General features: G+C 33.7%; 1 protein-coding gene across 1 annotated transcript in view; it reads right to left on the bottom strand.

Moving 5' to 3' along the window:
• LOC129459345 (GLIPR1-like protein 2) overlaps positions 1-23,269 on the bottom strand; it is a 43,011-nt gene that overhangs the window by 15,727 nt on the left and 4,015 nt on the right. Inside the window, exons 2-3 of the mRNA XM_055235975.2 lie at positions 7,996-8,241; positions 6,018-6,121 (exon numbers count right to left, since the gene is read on the bottom strand). Coding sequence (XP_055091950.1) covers positions 6,018-6,121; positions 7,996-8,241 — 350 coding nt within the window. The remainder of the gene's footprint in view (positions 1-6,017; positions 6,122-7,995; positions 8,242-23,269) is intronic.

Here is a 23,269-nt window from a genome sequence, read left to right as displayed (position 1 = left end):
AACAGGTGCAGGATGTCACACAAGTTGATCAGCCATTTGGGCCATAGATCCAGCAGATCTAATTGAATATGTCCTTTGTGGCCTCAAACTCTACTGCTGGTACCAAAATCTGTATTAAAGTTCTCCAGAGAAATATAACCAATATGATGTATATGCATGTGTATAAACATACACACACACACACATCAGAGAGACAGAAAGGGAAAGAGAGAGAGAGAGAGCAAGAGAGAGAGAGAGAGACTCTATTTTAAGGAATTGGCTCATGGGAGCTGGTTTAAGTCCAAAATCTGCAGGGCAGGCTGGCAGGCTGGAGATCCAGGGAACTGCTGATGTTACAGTCTTGAGTTTGAAGGAGGGAGTCTGGAGGAAAATTCCTTTCTCTTCTGGAGACCTCAGATTTTTCTCTTAAAAGTTGAAAGGACCTCAGACCTTCAACTGATTGGGTGAAGCTCAATGAAATTATGGAAGATAATCTGCTTTATTCAAAGCCTACTGGTTTAAACGTTAATCACATCTGAAATATACCTTCACAGTAACATCTAGACTGGTTTGATCAAACAACTGGGCACCACAGCCTAGCCAAGCTGACACATAAAATTAACCATTACATCAGCTTCCTTTAAAAAAATGGTGAGTTTTGCTTTGTCTGACAGTGAAATTACTGGCAGATAACTGCCATCCTGTTGAGGGTTGGTTTTAGGATTAGATGGGTCTATATTACTGTTTCCCTTATTCCTATGGTGGGCTTAGTCTTTGGGTATGGTTCTTACTCTTAGGGCATGGCCTTTCTGAGTCCACAAGCTAGTGCCCAGGGTGTTAACCAACAACTCTCCATTTTGGCTGGGCCCAAACTGTAACTCTATCTATCTTCTCAGCACTGTAGAGCTTCTGAAATATCTGTGCAGATCTTCAGCTTCTGAATAACTGGTCCCCGCTAATCCATTGAGCATCTTGCTTTGTGAGGCGCAGCTAAAGAGTTGGCCAAGGACCTGCAGAAAGTTTTTACATAGACTCGGGGGGCTTCTTCTTTGAAGCCTCCTCCTCTTTGAGATTCTGGTCCCAAATACCAAACACCTCAGCACTGACAGACACTGATATCTCCTTTACCCAGCAAAATACACATTCTTTGCTTGGATTCTGTTTCTCTGGCTACGGTTTGGGAAACACTTTCAGGGAGAAAACTGGGACAAATATGTGACTCCCACTGAGTTCTTTCTTATTTGAAGAGATCAAAGACCCACACTGGTTGTTTCCTAATGCCTAAAAACAGTTGTTGTATATGTTTTGTCCAGTCTTTATAGTTATTTTAAGCAAGATATTCTTATACCAGCTTACAGAATGTACAGAAGCAAAATGGATAACATAAGAATTGCTAGAAGAAAATATAAGATAATTAAAAATAGCAGTAATATTTTGAGAAAGCTTATCTATGCATGACACAAACCTCAAAACCCATGAAAAAAAAACTGCTACTTTTGTTTCTACAGTAAAACAAAACAATACGATTTGACAAAAATGAATTGCATCTTAAGTCAACAGTTAAACATCAAACTGGGGAAATATTTATAAATTACATTACATAAAATATAATGTGCAATGTCTTTGGCACACTTACAACAAAATTATGTTTAACTAAATGAAAGGTCCTGTAGTCAACTGCAGATCCAACATGCCTAAAAATAAAACAGTTATTTTCCCTCCACTCTATATCTTTTCCTAGCTCAGTTAATAACATTACCTATCAATGAAGTATAAATTCTTATGGTCATCCTTGTGTCTTTTCTAATATTTAAGTTTTAGAGTAATCAAATTAATATTGTTTTATTTTACTTTTTAAAATTGTACTTAAAATGTGTGAGTTTTTATCTTTGAAAATGAAAAATAAGGACTAGTAAATAATTATATGTAAATATTGTTTCAGTTTTTTTCTGTTACATTATAAAGTATTCTAATCTTTATACAGATACCTTTGTAGATTAGGAACATTTTCTTTCTTTATTATTTCTCTTTCCTTGGCTCTTCTCTATTCTTTAGAAACACCAGTTTGTAGATTTATATGCCATACGTATTTCCTTTATTTTTTCATATATATTTTGACCTCTATTCTTCACCTTTGTGTTTCTGAGAAAAATTTTCAAGGTTGCTTTGACTTGTTGTTTTCTGTATGCATGGCCAGGTCTGTTTTATTTTTCCATTCTGCATTAATTTTCTGTAACTATATTAACAAATTACCACAAATTGGGTGGCTAAAACAACATTAATTTATTCTCTCACTGTTCTGGAGGCCCAAAGTCCAATATCAAGGTGTTGGCAGGGCTGTGCTGCCTCCAAAGGCTCTTAAGAATCTGTTCCTTGATTTTTCCAGCTTCTGGTGGCCTTAGCTCCTTGGCTTATGGATGCATCACTGTAGCTGCTTCCGCTGTGGTCACACTGCCTCCTCCTTTTCTGTGTGTCTAATGCTGAATCCTCCTCTCCATCTCTTACAAGTATACATGTGATTGCATTTAGCCCTCACCCAAATAATCCAGAATAAACACCTTCTCTCAAGATCCTTATCTTAACCACATCTTTGCCATATTAGGTAATATCCTCACTTTTGCCATTTAAGTAATATTGACAGGTTCTAGAAATTAGGACCTAAACATAACGTTGGTGGGGTGGGGGGGCACAGTTCATCCCACTATACCTTCTAATTTTCAATTTGGTTTTTTACATTCATTTCTACCCAGTATTTTATAATATTGTAATGGATTGATTTTTCTACCAACTATCCTTAAGAGAGATAATGTGATTGTCTATTTTAGGTACATAATCAAATAAGAATTGGACTGAGTTGACTGATAACTGTTCCAATCTAGATTCTTCAAGGTAGACTTGCCAATATTTGTATCAAAGGAAAAATGTTTAACAGAAATTTCAAGACAAAGAAGCCTATGCAATAGGAGAGTAGCAAGAAAAAAAGGGTAATTTCAACAACTAGTAGCTTCATCTTATCACTGTAGTCATCTGAGACCCCTGTACTCACTATTCTTATTAAGGTCACCAAATAACTTCATCTCATCTAATGGAACTGTCAGTTCTCCTTCCTCAATTTCTCATTCTCTCAGCAGCATCTCATAGAGTTAACCAGTTTGGCCTTCTTAGCTCATGTTCTTCACTTGACTTCCAAGTACTTTACCAGCAGGTTTTTGGTTTCCCTCATACCTCATTAGCCTCTCTTCATTCTCCTTTACTAGCCCTTTTGCCTTAGTTTGATATAGCGTAGCGCCCCAGGACTTAGTTCTTAAATTGTCTCCATATTCACTCTCCCACATGCTGATCTAATTCACTGTGACTTCCACTTCAGGGCCTTTATACCAGAAGTTTCCTCTACTTAGAAAACAACCACATACTTTCATATGGCTATCTGCTTCTTATGATTCATTCACACTTCTACATTGATTTTTCTATCTGATATACTCAAATAGAAAACATATCTTTTGATCTTCTCTAAGTTAATGAAATCATCATCCACCCAGTTTTTTAGACTAAAGACATAGGCACAGTGTTGCTTGATTATTTTATTCAATTTATCCCTAAAGTCAAACCAATTGGCTTGAATTATTAGCTCCACCTTCATAATATACCCAGAAACAGACCTTTCCTCACCATTTCCATTCTATGGTAGGCAGAATTCTAAGATGAATCACAAGATCCTCCACTCCTCATGTACACGCCATGCATAATTCTCAGGAGAGTGAATATGATGAATTTTACTTCCATAATTATAAGGCACAACTGACCTTAAAATATTGCCATTATCTAGGTTGACCTTGACTCATCCTATGGGTGTTTTAAAAGCAGAGAGTTTTCTGTAGCTGGTCACAGAAGAGGAGTCAGAGATTTGAAACATGAGAAGGCTCTGACATACCTTTGCTTACTTGAAGATGGTGGGGCCACGTGTCAAAGAAACATGGGCAGCTCCAGAAGAAGAGACAACACATGGCTAAGAGCCAGCAAGGAAACAAAGACAAGAGTCCCATCACCATACAGAGCTAAATTCTGCTCACAGCCTGAATAAGCTTGGAAGCAGGTACTTCTCCAATCCTCCAGGTGAATACTTAGTCAACATCTGGATTTTGGCCTTTGAGACCCTGGGAAGACAATCCTGCCACAATATGCCTGGGTTCATGACCTATAGAACTGTTTGATAATAAATGGGTGCTGCTTTAAATCACTACATTTGTGGTAATTCATTATCCAACTCGATAAACAATCCACATGCTAAAACCCTAATCCAAAATATCAGTCTGTAGCCTGTACTGCAGGAAACAGCCTCCTAATTGTACTTCCTCTTTACACTCTTGTTTCCTTATATTTCATTCTCTACCAACAGCCACAGTAATCTTTTTGTTAAGGTGTTCTTTTCAAAACAAAAATGAGATCATGTCACTCTGTGCTTAAGACCTTCCAATGGCTTTGTCATTACTTAGGATAAATTCCAAAATCTTTAACATAACATATGTTATTATATTTGGTCTAGCTGTCATCTAACTCTCCACCTCAACTCCTACCTCTAACCACAGTTATTCCTTTCTCAAACATGTTAAACTCATTCCAATCTCTGAGATTTTTATACATGTTCCAATCTGGAACATACTTCTACCTGGAACATCTGGTTTTCAGCTCAAATGACACCCTTCTTCTGTGACTACCCTATCTATCTTCTAGACCAGTCATTCTCTATTTGCTAATCTTGCTTTTTACAGTATATTTTATTGTCTAATTAAAATGTTATTTATCTATGTGTTCACTTATTAAAAAGTGTTTGTCTCCCTGCCAAGACTATAAACTAAATGTGGTGTCTTTTTGCGTCTTGTTAGTAGAAAGGACAGAGCCTGTACATACTTGCTGAGTGAATAAATGAGGATTTGTGCCCCAGAAAAACCTCTACCAACCCTCTCCTCCCCGGTGTACAATTCTGTTTGAATTTGCAAGACCAATCAGTAGTAATTTTTAAAGTTTCTGCATGTAATAGGTATCCCAATGCTTCCAGTCTGTAGGAGTGAAAGGACACCTAAAATGTTTTGCAACTCTATATTCCAAACTTATTTTGCATGTCTATATTCAAAGTTAGCAAGAGCTAATGAGAACATCAGGAAAGAGCTGAGTTTAATTTGACGCACAGCATAGTTCTGTTGTTTTTCTTAGCCAGGGGGATACAATCAGTAATCACTGCTTTTTAAATTTTTCTTTCTGGTTTAGTCCCAAAGCATTTTATTTGGCAGAAATTCGTTCTCAATCTTGGTAGGCAGTCAATTCTTACTGTTTATTTAAGATGTTAATTCAAACATTTTCTAACTTATTTGGAAGTTACAATAATATTATTTATAGTATTATATTGACCTGTAAGAAAGCTTGGAACTTTCCAAAAGAGCTCTCAAGAAATGGAAGCTATTTTGAGATGCAGTTATTTTCCATCATTTGAAGGTACTCAGGTATACGGTATAGTCATATATGAATAGCTTAACTAAAAGATGTTTGAAGTGCTTTTCAATCTCTGAGACGTTACAATTCCTTATACGTATAAGACAGGTCCCAGTTAATAATGTAATCTCCAAGGGGTGGTCAATTAAAAGTGTTCTTCGTGTTACAAAACTGACATATTCCTGAAACAATTCTTACTAAATAAATTTCAACACATCTAATTTTATTTCTACTTTTACTATAAATTTTAGAATAAACTATTTTGGAAAATAATTTGCCTTATGCTAATTAAGTGAAGTATTGTGAAATAATACTAAAGTTAAGGTTACTCTAGGAAGTAATATTTGACTAGTGTATAGGTAAAATCAATATGTCCAATTTATGACTTATTTCATTATAAAATTAATTGAAAATATTTCAATGTAAAGTATTATATTTAATTATTTTATAGTTCAAAAAACACTTATAAAAATATATTAAAAGTTAGGAAAACTTACCTTGAAATATTCTGAATTTATTTTATATTCTTTTATTAATTTTAAGTAACTTACCCTGGAGCATAGTTGCATATGAAAATTGCTGCATGTATAATATGTCCAATTTTTGAACATGGAGTAACAGCACAACCAACTTTGTAAGAGTGGTCCCAAACAAGCTAAAATAAAATTTTCAAGAAAGACACAAAATTTAATTTTAAACATTTACTTTCATATTATAAACAATAATATATTCCATTCACATGGAACTTTTCACCAAGCAATTCAAGAAATATAAACTATTTTCATTTAGAGACATGTAGAGAGTTACCACGGAGTTTGGGCAGCCTTTTCAACACTGTATTTAGAGAAATACTTCAATAGGTTCTACCAATACCATATTCTTAGGAAGAACTGTTTGAGAACACTGTTGATCCAGAATAATGCTTCAGAGCCAAAGGAAGTCACACCTGATGAACCAATTTTCAACCTCTGGTTGAATTGGAAAGTTCTAGGTTATTGGAAGAGAGGAAGATGAGAAAGAGGAGAAAAAGTTTTTAAAAAATCGAAGTTGTGGAAGAAAGGGAGAAGAAGAGAGACAATCCGATTATAGGAAAGTAAAAGAGATACAAGAGTAGAGAAGTATTGAATGCTATTGGCATTTCTCCTTCTCTTTGTTAAGAAAATTCTATTGTAGGATAAAACAGAATCTGGCCTTTTCATTAAAAAATGAAATAAAAGAGCTGGTTCCTACAAAAGAGAAACAGATCTTGAATTGGAGTGAAAAAGATGGGAATAATCAAAGGCATTCCAGAAATTATCTGTATAACTTTAATATTTCTAATACTTCCAAGTGAACCAAAAAGTACTGTTTTGTTTTGTTAACCTCTGTGCAAGAAAGAGGAACCATTCTTGTTTCATTCTTTTATCTCAAGCCTTAGTGGTTTTAAAAGTGTGATTCTTAAAGAAATAAAGAGACATTAAAAAGGTGATACATTAAAAGAATAAAGAATAGAATATCTGCAAGAGTTAAAGAAGTTAAGCATGTCATATGTAGGAAACGAGAAGGTCTAGGAGAATAGAATTAAGGAGTAAAAACACAGAGTACTATGTTAGGGAGTAGATTTGGTTAGTTTATTGAGTATTAAAGTCATATTAAAGAGGCTAGGTTTGATAGGAGCAAGTCAATGGAGAATCACTATAACTTTCTAGAAGAAAGAAATGATCAGAAAAAGAAACTGATGCAAAAATTTTTGAAGCATGACTGGATGAAAGAGAAAGACATGAGTTCAACACGAACAAATTCCAAAGTGTTAAGTTCTACATAAAACGTGACATCAGAGTCTATTGATTGAAAAACTACCTTTTAAATAAATGTGGGAGTTCATGCAATAATTTCTTGATCCCTGAAACAAATATTTATTGCAGACCTAAATAATGTCATGTTGTTATGTTGAGAATATATGGATGAAAAGGCAAGGTCCCTGCCCTCCATGTAGAATCAGACATATAAATAAATTATTGTTAAACAATGTGATGTATAAAATAACAAAGGTTATGTACCTGAAATGAAAAGTGCTTCAATATTCCTGGAGTATAAAGTGTGAGGGTGGATTATTGAACCAGGGGCAGTGAAATAATACTATTAATTTGCATTTCAAATGTTTTAATCAATCAGCTGTATAGTAGTATGTGTACTGATATGCGCAAAAGCATCTTCTACGTATGTTTATAGTCAATAATTCATAAAGTATTTTTATTTACTGGTTTCTTTCCTCCTTTTCCAGTGTACATTATTTTTAGGAAAGTGACTTTCATCTTTGAACATGGAGATTAGGTTTACTATATTTAAAATAATGTTTTAATTGTATGGTTCATATAAAAGATGGGATGGTAGGAATTTTGAAGACTAGGAAGATTGATTAAAATTGTGATCTTATTACATGTAATAGTTTTATTATTTGAGTTTATGTACAAATTTGAAACATAATAAAACTAGGCATAAAGCAATTAAGAAGTGTTTGAATTAATAACAAAAATAAAAATTAGATACCTGAATATAATTAGAACAGTCTCCAGAGCAACTGCCATTTTCAAAATTGTACATTTTCTTCTCTGCATGCCAACTTCTGATAGCAATACTTGCAGTAAATTCATTTTCGGGGCCGACCCACATATTTTCACCAATACCATAAAATTTAGGATGGACCATATGTACATCTTGTAAATAAATATTATGCTCAAACAAACATTTTTTTCCCCATGCTCTAGCAGTCCGTGATAAAGCTACATCCCAAGTCTGAAAAATATTCAAAAAGCAAAGAGAACAAAAGAAGAAGTTTTTTCTGTAGTCTAAAATATTTTTTCTTATCATTATATTTAAAGGAAACAATTCTAACTTTGTACTTGTGCATCTTGGTTGAGAAATTTCTACTGGGAAAAACTTCTATAGGATAATCAGAAATGAGATGACCATTTCCTGAGACAAAGGACTATGTATATATTTGTAATGAAAATATTAGAATGCTAGATGATGGAAATGATAATACTCTTACATGTAGTCTATTCAGAAGTATGTAATACAATTACCTATAGTCTGCTCAGAGTATATATTTTTAAACTCATGCCTTTTTGTACACAGAAATATAACAATCTAAAATATTATTTAAGAGGTATTAAGTAATGATTATATGCAAAATATCATATTGTCAAGAATAAAATGCTAAGTCAGCATAAATTTTGTCCTCAAATTGCTTTATTAGAATTATGTATATTTTTTATATATCTGATTAGATATACATCTTATATATATATATCTTATACACATCTGATTAGATATACATCTTATATATTGGATTAGATATACATCTTATATATATATTGGATTAGATATACATCTTATATATATATCGGATTAGATATATATCTCATATATATCAGATTAGATATATATTATATATATAAAATCAGATATATATAAGATTAAAGAATGAGAGAAAGAGAAGATGGAGAATATATATATGTGTCTGTGTAAAAAAAAAAAAAAACTTTCAACACATGGTATTAGTTGGTGAATGTTACAAATAAGGCACATATAAAGTTTGTTGCAGAAATATGAGAAAATAGCATAAGATGCTGTTCCCTGGCTAGCTATCTGGAAATAACCAGAAATGTGTGCTTTTATCATCATTTAGAGACTCATTAAATTAATTGTTAGTGAAGGACAAGAACACAAACCACACACTAGAAAAATCAACAAAATAGTGGTGAAACCAAAAATACTAAGTACATATGTTACAGTGTATCAGAAAGTAAACATCTGAAAATCAATACTCATACTTCCTTAGAGCAGGAGTGTCCAACATTTTGGCTTCCCTGGTCCACATTGGAAGAAGAATTGTCTTAGGCCATACATAAAATATACTAACACTAAGAATAGCTGATGACCTAGTAAAAAATATCACAAAAGAATTCATAATGTTTTAAGAAAGTTTACAAATGTGTGTTGGGCTGCATTCAAAGTTGTCCTGGGCCTCATGCAGCCTGCAGGCCACAGATTGAACAAGGTTGCCTTAGAGTTTTCTTAGTGAATCCCATAGATTATACATAAATACAATATAGAAAATAAACATATCAGACCTTTAGAATATCTCCCTACTACTTCCCTTCCCCTGAGGTAACCACTATTAAAAAAATTGCCTGTGTATACATCTCTCTATCTCTGTATATACAAACATACACACACATTTAACTATAAGTTTGGCTGTTTTAAATGGGTATTTTGTGATTTTTTCCCTTGCATTATTGTGATCATATCATATGTAATATTATTGGCCTTCAACTTTCAGTTTTCATGTAGAGAAAGAGTTCCATATTAACATAACTAGATGTGCTTAATTTTTACAAGGTCTACATAGTATTCCACAGCATGGATAGCCTATAATAAATGTAACCATTTCACCATTAATAGACCTTTAGATTGTTTCCCATTTGCAAACAATGTCCCATGGACTATACTTCAACCTGATTTATTATGCATATAGTTCACATACCTCATCCTTACTACATGGCAGGCACTATTTTAAGTGTATTTTATGTATTATCTCACTGAATGTTCCAATAACCCTATTATTATTATTTCTGTTTGCCCAGAGGAAGTAACTAAAACACAAAGAGGTTAAGTAGTTTAAGTGTATTAAATGTCTCATAGACAGTAAATTGTGGAGCCTGGATTTAAATCCATAAAATTTAATTCCCAACTCCAAGTTTATAAGCATTTTACTTCTCATGACTATGTGCAAATAAATTGTAATAGCTCCAAATTCTTTTATTCAACTATGAATAAAAATCATAATTGAAAAGAGAGGTCAAAGTTTCAAGAAGCAGTTAATGAGATATTTAATGAAATATGTCAAGATAAGGTTGATAAATGTGCTTTGAGAAGGCAAAAAATTTTTGTTAGCCATTAGTCTTTGTTTAGCTAGAAAAGCTGAATCCATACTCTAATCTGTACTCTCTTATAGGTAACAGGAAGATTTTAAGATTTTATTTCAATATATTTCCCTAGAATATGTCTAGGTATGGGCCTTTTCTCATTAATTGGGCTTAGCATTTGGTGGACTCCATTAAAAAATAATTTTAAAAGGAAGGTATAATCATAACTTTCATACATGTGTCAAAGATTTTAAGTGATTAATTAATGAGGGAACCACTAAGATATTATAGCTTGTTCAAGAAAAATCCAAAGAATTCTCAAGATTATATGTTGTAAAGAAGTGCTGAAATCCATTCACGAATAAATGTAAAAACTGGGTCTTATCCACAGGGAAATAGTCAATTACATTTCATCAGACACAATGAATTTGCATTTCTATGAGCAAAATTAGTTACATTACAATCACTTTTCTACAATTTAAAAACTGTAAATTGCCTAGCTCAAAGACAATTACAGAAAAGATAATTGCTATGTGTAAGATAAACAGTGCACAAAATATTGTATTTCACAATTTTCCCTGACATTTATCTTAATCTAAAAACTTATGTCTCTCCTCAGCTCTAGAAAATTTGCTTCTATTATTTCTTAATTTTCTCCCCTTTATTTTGTTTTTTAGTTCCACACCATTTGTAAGATTTAGGAACTTTGCATTCTATTCTCCCTGTCTCTTAATTTTCCTTTTGTGCTTTTACGCATTCATTTATTTATTCATCCATTCAAAACATGGGAATATCTCAATGAATAAGCTGAAGGATACAAAGTTGCAGATGAAAAATTTCATTATTGAAGAAAAAAATATTCATGACACTTGTTAACACAGCAATGAAAGCTTTAGAAGACTTGCAACAGGGGAGACACCTGAGGCTCAACTCCAAACAGAGCAAGGATAAGTGGGGATTTATAGCCATGGAGTAGGATGAGGGGGTCAACGAATAAAAAATTATTATGAGGAGACATCAAGTTTGAGGGGGTTCTTGCTACATTGATCTAACAGGATTCTTGCTGAAGACAGGCCACTGTAGTCAGGTCAGGCCAGGTAGAGCTCAAGGGTAGGGGATGAAGATTTTGATCAGACGATATTCAGAGTAATCAGATATCGAGGGTGGGAGACTCTCCTTAAACCGGGCTAGGTGGGACTTTTGTGAAAACTGGGTGATGCAGGCCATAGGACAGGGCCTAAATCCCAGGCCTAGCCAGAGAGGGCTCAGGAAAGTCTGACTAAAGTTTGGTTAAGTAGAGAGTCTTTGTCAGGCCCCTCTTGTATTTCTCTCTCTCTCTTTCTCTTTGTTTTGTTTTTTGAGATACGGACTTGCTCTGTTGCCCAGGCTAGAATGCAGTGGTGTGATTGTGGCTCAATGTAGCCTCAAACTCCTAGGCTCAACTGATCCTCCTTTGTTAGCCTCCCTAGTAGCTGGGATTACAGGTGTGCACCACCACACCCAGCTAATTCTTTTATTTTTTTGTAGAGACAGGGTCTCACCATATTGCCAAAGCTGGTCACAAACTCCTGGGCTCAAGTGATCCTCCCACCTCAGCCTCCCAAAGTGTTGGGATTACAGGTGTGAGCCACCATGCCCAACACCTCTCTTCTTATTTGATAATGCATTTCATGCAATTTAACCTATTAAATAAATCTAATTAGTTTTAACTTTTTCAAAAAAACAAAGTAAAGGAACAAATTCTTTGAGATAGTCTAGGGTTCTAGGAAATTTCAAGTTCAGTTCAAAATTAAGGTTTCATTTAGAATTTGATCTTGGAAAAGCAATGTCATAAAAAATTTCAAAAGGTTTGAACACTTGACTAAGATCTTAGCTATGAAACAATACTTAAGCAATCTATTTAACCAATATGACAAAAGATTTCAAAAGTAACTATGGGGGTAACATAATTTTTTTTTTTTAAAGACCTTAGCTCTTTTAAAAGTGAGAATACTTGGTTTTCTTAAATAATCAGGAAAATAATAAAGTTGATATAAAGCACAGGAAATTATTTTAATATACACAATCTTTTTATTCTAAGTCAATTACTTTAAAAGCAAAAAAAAAAAAACTTTTGACAATTTCCTATTAAGAGCAGACCAGTAACCCAAGTAAATGTTGTCATTTTTACAGAGAAAAAATCAAATTCTAGTTTTGCATCAGTGTACTTTTAATTTTAAATGTCATTTAAGGTTTTCTAAAAAACCATTATAAATAAAACTATCTGGTCTTAGCCAGCTTTGACCATGCAACATAAATTTTTCTTTTCACAAGACTTTTCAAACTTTCTATATCCATATTTCTATATTTGTTGAAGGCCAAAAGAGTGAGGGTCATGATCAACTCAGTATACCACTGGAGGCTATATGAGTAAACTGCAAACTGTTCTCATAAAAGTGGGTTGTTGGCAAACTGACAAACTGCGTCTGCTGCCCAGAAAGAATGCTGAGGGCAGTCACGACCCAGGTACAAGTGTTTTTTGTGATTAGGTACATCTGAAGCCTATTAGTAATAATATGAATCTGTGATCAATTATGCAGCTGACCAATTGTTACCTCCTCCTCCCTGCTCATTCTAGCCAATAAATATGAAGGGCTGTGGAAGCTCAGGGTGGCTGCCCTTGCTCACTAGAGGCAGGGAGCCTTCTTCTTCCCCGTGTTACCCTTCCTTTAAAACAGTTTCTTTTAAGTTTTCATTTCTGCATTTGTCCTCTGTTCAGTCTTGTAATGACGGTCTCAAGCAGTAACAGTCGTAACTGTTGTAGTGATGGTCTCAATTAGTAATCGTGGCAGTCTGCCACATATATTGTCCTAAATTTTCTTCTTTCTCATCCTGACAAGTCATTTTAAGACAAAATTACTTTCTCCTTCTCTTGACAAAAACACATCCTACATTCCTCGTAAACTTTTCATACAAAGTGTTTGTATGCATTAGTATCCTTGATTTCACAGAGAAAAACTAGGAAGTAAGTAACTGTGAATTATTTGTCATATACCAGCATTCTATAGTAGACTAGCAAATTTTATGAATATACCATCTCACTAGCTTTTATAGGTATTTTCTGCTTCATAGTATTAAAAACTAAAAGTGTGTAAACTTAATGTTTAAAAATGAATGTTTCAGCAGTTTATCTTACTTAGAAATTATCAGTGAATATTAATTTAATCTAACATAACTTTAAGACTATAAGTTATTAAAAAGATTTTGGAAACTATTTTTAGTAAGACATAACACTAAACAAAGCTACCTAGCATCTCAAGTTACTTCCTTGTTAACTATTCTTATGGCACATGCATGTTAGGTAAATATAAAAGAATAACAACAGCAAAAAAACTAAAAAGGGTTAAATACACATTTTTGTTTTATTGTTTCACTTGATACATATGAAGTAATATATATCAAGAAATTCATTTTTACTGCATCTTTATTTGTATATGTGTTCTTAGGCTGAATTTATAATTTTTATAATCTTAAATATCTAGTAGCTATCACAAGTTTATTTGACTTAGTAAACCCAAGTAGAATAAAAATATATGCTTGTATGATAATTAATTCTGATAACTCAGAGGACACAGCTGTGTTGTATTAAACCAACATTACTAAACTAGTCTTATTTGGCAAAGATTCACCCAAGTCAAGTGAATCTGAAAAGAATGTGGATTAGTTTGTATTTTTCTGAGAGTTTGAGGAATGTTTAATTTATGTAAGCCTTGTTTAGCTCTAAGGCAATTTTAGTAGACCTCCTTTAAGAGATTTTATAAGTTAAATTTGTAATATGATCTCAAGGTAAGAAAATATCACGTGTACATAACATACATACGTATACACACACAGAGGGAGACATATATAGAGATCTTACAGGTCCATTCTAAAATTTTAGCCACGAGTCAAGTGAAACACAATAATAGAAAACTCACTGATTTATATAAAATACTTGGAATTATGTTTTTGACAGAAGTAACAAGTTAAGGTGATCTGCTCAATATGAGGGATAATGCTTTTTACCATTATTTGTGGAAAAGCCTTTAAGGCTTTCTTTGTCTTGATATGTAATCTCATGGACAATGGGAACTACTTTTTAGGTGAAAGACTGTGGGAACATCAAATAGTTGTTTAGATATTTCCAAAGCCTATCTGGGTAGATCAAATATCTAGTCGTTTCCAATTTGTTATTTTTCCTTTTTAGTCTCAGGTAGTTGCTTCTGAGGGTTCCTGAGTTTCTTGGAAGCCTCTAATGGGGGCAGGGGATCTAAAGTTCTAGTAACTGTAGAGGCTGGTGTGAACAGAAGGATGAAGGAGGTAGGGGGTTGAAGGCGGACATATCAAGGGAACTGAAGGGAAGATCAAAAGTAGTACAAGGAGGAAGGAGGAGCAGAAATGTTGGGAAGGGAGGGGTCTTAGAGGAGCCAGTTTGTAGAGATTTGAAGTTTCCCAAAGAGGCCATTGAAGTTCCAAATTATCCTTAGTTAAATTCACACCAACAAAAAAGGAAGCCGACAGAGTTGGTGGAGTATAGAGTTACCAGGGGCTCAAAAACGAGACGGGGGTTAGTAAACTGAAAAGCTCCCAGGAGAGAAGCAGAATCAAATGGAGACCACAAGGAGACCTCATAAGAAGCCAAGACAAATGTCCAGCCTAGAACTCAGGAAGTGAATCTCCCCACAAAACAAAGAGCCAGGAAGAAAGACTTTCAGTCCAGCATTGAGAAGTGAATCCCCACTTGAAAGAAAGAACAGGAAATAAATTTCAAGCCTAGAAGGGACCTTTCAGACAAAGAAGCCTAAAACTCTAATCCAGCTTCAGAGACTTTACAGAAGCTTAAAAATCAAAAATCTATCCTCAGTGTCCTTCAACAGACTGTCATCTGGAGCACTGGCTCAGGAGTCAGACTCACCAATGGATCCCCAATCAATCATTCAGGAGTGAAGACAAAGTCTTCAAAGGGGTGCACTTGGGGTCCTGGGTGAGAGGTTTGGAGATCCAATGTTGAATCTGCTACCATTGGAGTCACAGCAGTACTATAACTGTTAAAGGAAAAATTGTTCATGACACTTGTTAACACAGTGGAGGACTTTAGGACTATTGTGGTAGGTGGCAAGACTATCATGTTAGAGGAGAGAGAATGGGCTCAATTCCAAATACAGCAAGGATAAGTGGGGATTTATACCCATGGAGCAGAGTGAGGAAGTCAGTGCATGGAAAATTACTAAAAGGAGACATCAAGGGTAGGGGGATTCTTGCTAAACTGACTACAAAGATTCTTACTGCAGGCAGGCCAGAGTGATTAGATGTCAAGGGCAACAGATGCTGTCTAAACTGGGGTAGGTGTGATTTGCGATAAAACTGGGCAATGTAGGCTTTAGGACAGGGCCCAAGGTCAAGGTCTATTCAAGAAGGCTCAGAGTCTTTGTCAAAATATACATAATACTGATTTTGGAAACTGAACAAATTTAAGTAATGAGTTGTACACAGTGTGACTGAGGAAGAGTAAAGGAAAACATTATTAAGAGACTAGAGAATATTATTATTCTATTTACTGTCCAATGTATATTGATAAATGAAATAGGCCTACATTTTTTCCCTTTTTCTCCTTGTTATGTTTATCACATTTGGAGATTTAAGTTATTCTAGATTTCTAAAATGAATTGAATCTTCCATTTTTTAAACACACAGAAACACTTTAATATCATTGGAAATTATCTGTTCTTTGAAGATTATTCAGAATTTATTGTTACCTAAGATTGAGGCCTGTTTAAAGAACAGATATTCAACATCTTGCTACTGTCTTCTAAAGCATTGCTGTTAGGGTTTTCTCTTTCTGGATTTACTTTGTAACTTACATTTTGCTAGAAAAACACTTGATTTCATCTAGATAACTAATATTATTAACATGGGTGGACATAATATTGTCTTACACTTCTTGTAATCTCATCTCCATCTGTGGTTATAACTCTTTTTCTCACTTCTAAAACAATTTGTTTTCTCTTTTTATCCTCTGAGGCTTATCAGGAATGTGTCTATTTTTTTTCCAGTTCTTGCAAATAAGAATGCTGTTTTATTAGAAAAAATTATTTTTCATTAATTTTACCTATACAGCTATTCTCATTCTTTGTTTCTTCTCTTTGAATTTTTTAGTTATTGTCAGTCAGTTTATGTAAAATGACATTTACAGTTAATTGCCTTTTCCTTTATGTCATGTGATTTGATATTGTGCCAATATTTTGGGGAAATTTTGTTTTTTGTTCTTGATCCGAAGATAATTTGAAGAATGTTGCTTAATTCCTAAGTAGTTAAGATTCTATCAACCAACATTTTTTGTTCTTACTTTATAGTTTTATTACATTCTAGTCAGAAATTTAGCCTGTAAAATTTCTACTTAAGCTTTTCTTTATGAGCATAAAACAGATGTTTTTCATGGATATTAGAATCCCTTATTGACAGGATATACAATCATTGATTTTGTCCAATTTTATTCATTGTTATATATAATTTACTTTTCAAATCTATTTTATAAGATTTTAAAAGACGTATAGAATCCCACAATTATCTTGTTTTAAAAAATATTTCTTTGTATTTTTAGGAAATTTTACTTGATATATTTTCTATTTTGGCCAGTGCGAAGCCCTTTATTTTATCTTCATGGATTATACCTTTTTTTTCCCAATACATAGTATTTCTTTTTATCTTTAGTCTTCATTTCTATATTATTTTATAATATTGTTTCTCTTTTTTAAATTGGGAGTTTCATAATATATTTTTATTCATATTTTTATTTTCAATCATTTCAGATATGCAAATTATTGATAAGGAAATTAAATTCACTCATATTTATGATAACATATATTTAGTTTATTTTAAAATATTATTTTATGTTTACAGCTTTTGAAAAATCATTTCCTATTTTTCCCTCCTTATATTGCAGGCTTGATGAAGTTTCTTTTTATTGCTCACTTCTCTTTTGAAAATCTGGAAGTTCAACTAACTTTTCCCATCTGCTAGCCACCAACATCAAATCATTATGATAATCTTTATGATTATCTTAACTATCTTTAACTTCAATTATCATGTTTAAAATTACATATGATTAAGTAACAAAAATACAAATACATATATATAAAAAATTATGCTCACTTCCATTTTGATGTTTTGTTTGCCTATTTCATGCCATCATACACAAAGATCAGACTTCAGGAATGCCAGCCCTAATACACTAAATACTGTATTTTACTGAGGATATTGTTTTAAATTGTTGCCATTACATTTTTTTGCTGTATATATATTTTGTTTCATGAATACTTTATCACTTACTTATAATCTCCAGTGAAATTATCAACATGCATTAAAGAACAGTTTTAAAAATAATTTTTTTGAACAGATATCTAATACTTTATAAAAACAAAATCACATAAAATCATTGAGAAGTCATGTTGTCTTGCTCTCCACCATCCTATTTCCCCTAAGACTTCTATATGTAACTAATTAATTCCTGTGGCTCTGTCCACTATTTTCTATTCAAATGTACATTATTTTAAATTTTCTTATACAAAACGTATCATAATGTACCTTGCTTTTCCAAGATCCATGAGATATTGTGTTGTTAGTATAAAGAACGTTCAGGCTGGGTACGGTGGCTCACGCCTGTAATCCCAGCACTTTGGGAGGCCGAGGCGGGAGGATCACGAGGTCAGGAGATTGAGACCATCCTATAACATGGTGAAAACCTATCTCTACTAAAAAAAAAATACAAAAAAAAATTAGCCGGGCGTGGTGGCGGGCACCTGTAGTCCCAGCTACTCAGGAGGCTGAGGCAAGAGAGTGGCATGAACCCGGGAGGCGGAGGTTGCAGCAAGCCAACATCGCACCACTGCACTCCAGTCTGGGCAACAGAGCGAGACTCTGTCTCAAAAAAAAAAAAAAAAAAAAAAAAACCAAAAAACTTTCTCATTCTTCTTTTTCCCCACAGGTGTACGGTATTCTTTTATGTGGATGAACCACACTTACTTTAGTTAACCCTCAGTGCTGGAGATTAGAGTATTTTTCCAATAATTTGTTAATATTAAATGATGGTACAATGAATAACCGTTTGGGGATACCATTTCCTTCTTGTGCGGTATGTCCTTCGGATAGATACCAGAAATGGGACCAGAGAGCCAAAGAGTAAATACATCTGTAATGTAGTAGGTATTGACAGATTCTTCTCTACAAGGACTATATCATTTTGCTTTCACACCAGTAGTACATGGAGTAGGCATGGTCTTTGACTTTGACACAAAATCCAGAAGCAATTTTAAAAAACTGATTAGTCAGCTACACAAAAATGTTAAAAAGTCTGAATAGCAAAAAATACATACGTAGATTTAAAAAACTGACAAACCGGGAAAATAATTACAACTCATACCAAAGATGAAAGGCTCATTTCCCAAATAAATAATGGGAGAAAAAAAGGCAAAAAAGCTAATAGAAAAATAATCATTAAAGGATATTAACAGATCTTTATTCACACGAAAGGATGCACAGCTTTGCTTATAATAAGAGAAATAAAAATCAGAGATCATATTTTACCTATCAGGCTAGTAAAACTCCAAAGTTCAACAATACTTTTTTTGTCTGTGCGGAATTGTTGACTTAGCTGGAATTTATATTGATGTATGGATGAAGCAATATTACCGTTTTCAAATGACTACCCAGATCGATCAACACCAATTTATTAAACAGTCTATCTATAGCTCACAGATTTGAGATGCTACTTTTATCATATACTAAACTCTCTTATATATTTGGGTTATTTCTGAACTCTGTATCTTTCCAATGGTATATCTTTTAACATACTAGTACTGTATTATTTTACTTATTGAGGCTTTATTATATGCTATAAAATCTAATATGTTTAATAACCCTCATTTTTCAAAATATCCTGGCTATGCTTATTTATTTTTAAAACAACCTAAATGTCCACCAATAAAGGAATAGGTAAAAAAGGTAGTACATTTAAGGGATAAATATTATAGCAAATAAAACTGAATTAACTAGATTTATATCAACAGATACATAGTTGTGAACGAAAAACCAAGTAACATGATAAATTCCACATAATGTCACTTATAGAAATATAAGACAGAAACCTCCAAACATTATGTTTTTGGTCTAGATAATCACATATATATTCAAAACCTTTAAAAAATGTATTAGAATGATTCATATCAAACTCATAAAGGTTATTATCTCTGAGGATGGAGAAAGGGAACAAGACTGAAGTGGCAGTTCGAAAATGTTAACATTGACTGCACTGTTTTTTCTTTCTTTAAAAAAGGAGGAAGATTTATTTGTAATATTAAATTAAAAATTGATATTAGATACAAAACTACAGCCCATTATCTGGTACATGAGAGGAGTCTAAGTCTTGAGCCTTCTCCTAGTACTACCGTGTCAGGTTAGAATTAGGAATCACTCAGCCCCAGAACAGCTCAGAAAAAGAAGGGAGGGATTCTGTGCTCCTAGCATCCAAGAATGTAAGAAAGTTCAAGCAACAAAGAGGACGAAGCTAAGACACAATCTTCTAATATTACAAACCCATAAAAATGGTGAATAAAATGTTCAGTTTGAAACCTATGAAACTGCTTGCGTTTTCTAGGTAAAAAATGGTTGAAGAGCAATTCATATAGTTCAATCTTTATACGATAAAAGTTGTTTTTTTTTTTGAGACAGAGTCTCACTCTATCGCCCAGGCTGGAGGACAGTGGTGCAATCTCAGCTCACTGCAACCTCCGCCTCCCGGGTTCAAGCGATTCTCCTGCCTCAGCCTTTGGAGTAGCTAGGATTACAGGAGCCTGCCACAACGCTCGGCAATTTTTGTATTTTTAGTAGGGACAGGGTTTCACCATGTTGGCCAGGCTGGTTAGAACTCCTGACCTCAAGTGATCTGCCCGCCTCGGCCCCACGAAGTGTTTGGATTACAGGCGTGAGCCACCGCTCCCGGCCTTTTTTTTTTTTTTTTTTTTTAAATCCACAGCTGAGCTCAAAGGAAAGAAAGGTAATACTCAGGTGCCAGAAATGAAGAGAAAAGTTAAAAGTCAGAGTGGTAAACTCATATGCCTAATCTGAGGAGAGGAAATATCAGATTAGATATAAATGCCACCAATATAGGAAGAGAAGATGTAGCCATAGAACCACCTAAGACAAGTTCTGGGACTGAAATATTTGTGGAAAAATCAGGATGCTGACTTCTTCCTAAATGAAGCAGACCAGCAAATCCTTCCCAGAAGTCTGAGGAAGTGACAGAAAGTCAGATGGAAAAAAGTCATGTCATGTGAGAAATCAGTTCTAGATCTATACTATGCATACAAGTGGACACTATACTTACATTGCCTATATATGCTGAGAATACCCCAACACATTTTAAATATCAAAACTTAACACATTATAAATATAAAAAAATTATCAATGTAAAACTGACTGTAACAAGGGAGTAAGGCAAAAGCTAATAAAAATAGTCTGTAGCAATATTCATTTTTCCACTATTTGGACAACATGGGACTCTTTCACACACACACACACACACAATCTCTGCTGAAAATGAGCATAGGGTAGAAAATTATAAACATGACAGAGGCTCAGTAGCTAAAATAAGAGAACTGGCACCCAAAGAAACTAAAATAATAAAACACTAAAAATATTTTATGAAAATGTAAAATAATTATGTTTAAAATGATTAAATGAGTGTAAAAATAGAAATCATAAGAGAAAACAGGACACTGGGGGAATATGAATAAATTAAAAAAAGTCTAGAAATTTTAAAAAATCAATTGGCCAGTTAAATATATCATAAAAATCTGAAGAGAAAACTAGTGACTGAACAGCAGTTCTAAAGCAATGGCTCAGAAGGAAAACAGAAAAAGAGATGGACTATAGGGAGAAAACGGAGAGCTGTGGAAAAAAGGAATGAAAAAGTCAAACATACATCTAATAGGAGTTCAAGAGAGGGAGACTAGAGAGCATGGGGAAGGGGCAACATTCTATGAAATAATGCTGAAGAATTTTAGTCTTAACAATGCACATGGATACAGAGATTAAAAAGAAAAGTCCTGAACAAAATTAATAAAAATAAATGCATGCTTAGTACTAGTATGGGGTAAAACTACAGAACAGCAAATATAAAATATTTAAAGTAGCTGGAGAGAAAAGATAAATCATCTTTAAAAGAACAACCAAAAGACTAGTGGATCTCAAACTTTACTACACTTCAGAATCATCTGGAGGACTTTAATTAAAATACAGATTACTGGGTTTCAAAACCAGGATTTCTAATTCAGTAAGTCTGGGATAGGTCCTGAGAACTTTAATTTCTAACAAGTTCACAGGTGATTCTGTTGTTGCTGGTATAGGAACCATACTGTGGGAACCTCTAAGTTCTGCTAACAAAAGAAACCTCAAAAGCAACAGTGGGAGACAGAAGATAGTGCTGAGAGAGAACAATGTCATTCAAGAGTGTGAAGTAAAGATTATTTTACATATAGAAATATTAAGTTTACTATTCACACTCCCTTGCTGAATGAGCTATTAAAAGACGTATTTTAGGCACAAGGAAACTGATTCCAGAAAGTGGTAGTGCAATACAAGAAGTAATAGCTAGCATAAATAATTATAATGGGCCAGGTGGGAGCCTGGGCAACATGGCAAAACCCTGCCTCTACAAAAAATACAAAAATCAGCTGGGCGTGGTGGTGAGTACCTGTAGTCCCAGCTACTTAGGAGGTTGAGATGGGAGGATCACATGAGCCCCAGGGGTAAAGGTTGCAGTGAGCTGAGATCACACCACTGCACTCCAGCCTGGGCAACAGAGTGAGATCCTGTCTCAAAAAATAATAAAAAAAAATGAAATAATAATGCTAAGCAACACACTCTTAAGCAATGAATCAAAAACGAAATCACAAAAGAAAATACCTTGGGAGAAAATGAAAATGAAAACACAACTATGTAAACTTATGGAATTTAGCAAAAAACAGCGCTAAGAGGAAAATGTATGAGTGTAAGAGCTTACACTTTTTAAAAAAAGATGAAAGACTCCAAATCAACAACCTAACTGTACACCATAGGTAAATAGAAAAGGAAAATCGAACAAAACCCAAAGTTACCAGAGGAAGGAAATAATAAAGATTGAAGTAGAGATAAATAAAATAGAGAACAGAAAAACAATAGAGAAAATCAACAGAACTATGAGCTGGTTCTTCAAAAAGATCAGCAAAAATGATAAACATTTAGCAAGACTGAGTAAGAAATAAAGACAGAAGACTTATTCCTGGAAACATACAACCTACCAAAAGGTAGTAACGAAGAAACAGAAAATCTAAACAGACCTATAACTAATAAGAAGATTGAATAAAAATAATAAAATAATAATAATAAAAATCAGTAATACAAATCTCCCAACAAAAAAAAGCCCAGAACCAGATGGAGTCATTGGTGAATTCTAAAAGGAGTTCAAGACATAGATTTAAAGAAGAATTAACATCAATTCTGAAACTCTTCCCCAAAAATGAAGACAGGGGAACATTTATTAACTCATTCTATGAAGCCAGTATCATCCTGATACCAAAGCCAGAAAAAGACACTATAAGAAAACTATAGGCCAATATCTTTTATGAATATTAATATAAAAATCTTCAACAAAAACCTGAATTTAACAGCACATTAAAAAGATCTGAATTTAACAGCACATTCAAAGAATTATACATGATAACCCAGTGGAATTTACTCCTTGGTGCAGGAATGGTTCGATATACAAAAATTAATCAATGTGATAGAATACATTAACAAAATGAAGAAAAGTAGCCACATAGTCATCTTATATGTAGACA

The sequence above is a fragment of the Symphalangus syndactylus genome, chromosome 13 (genome assembly GCF_028878055.3).
Source record: "Symphalangus syndactylus isolate Jambi chromosome 13, NHGRI_mSymSyn1-v2.1_pri, whole genome shotgun sequence".
NCBI classification, from domain to species: domain Eukaryota; kingdom Metazoa; phylum Chordata; class Mammalia; order Primates; family Hylobatidae; genus Symphalangus; species Symphalangus syndactylus.
Note: the sequence above shows the minus strand (reverse complement) of the source record. Positions and strands in the feature narration are given on the sequence as shown.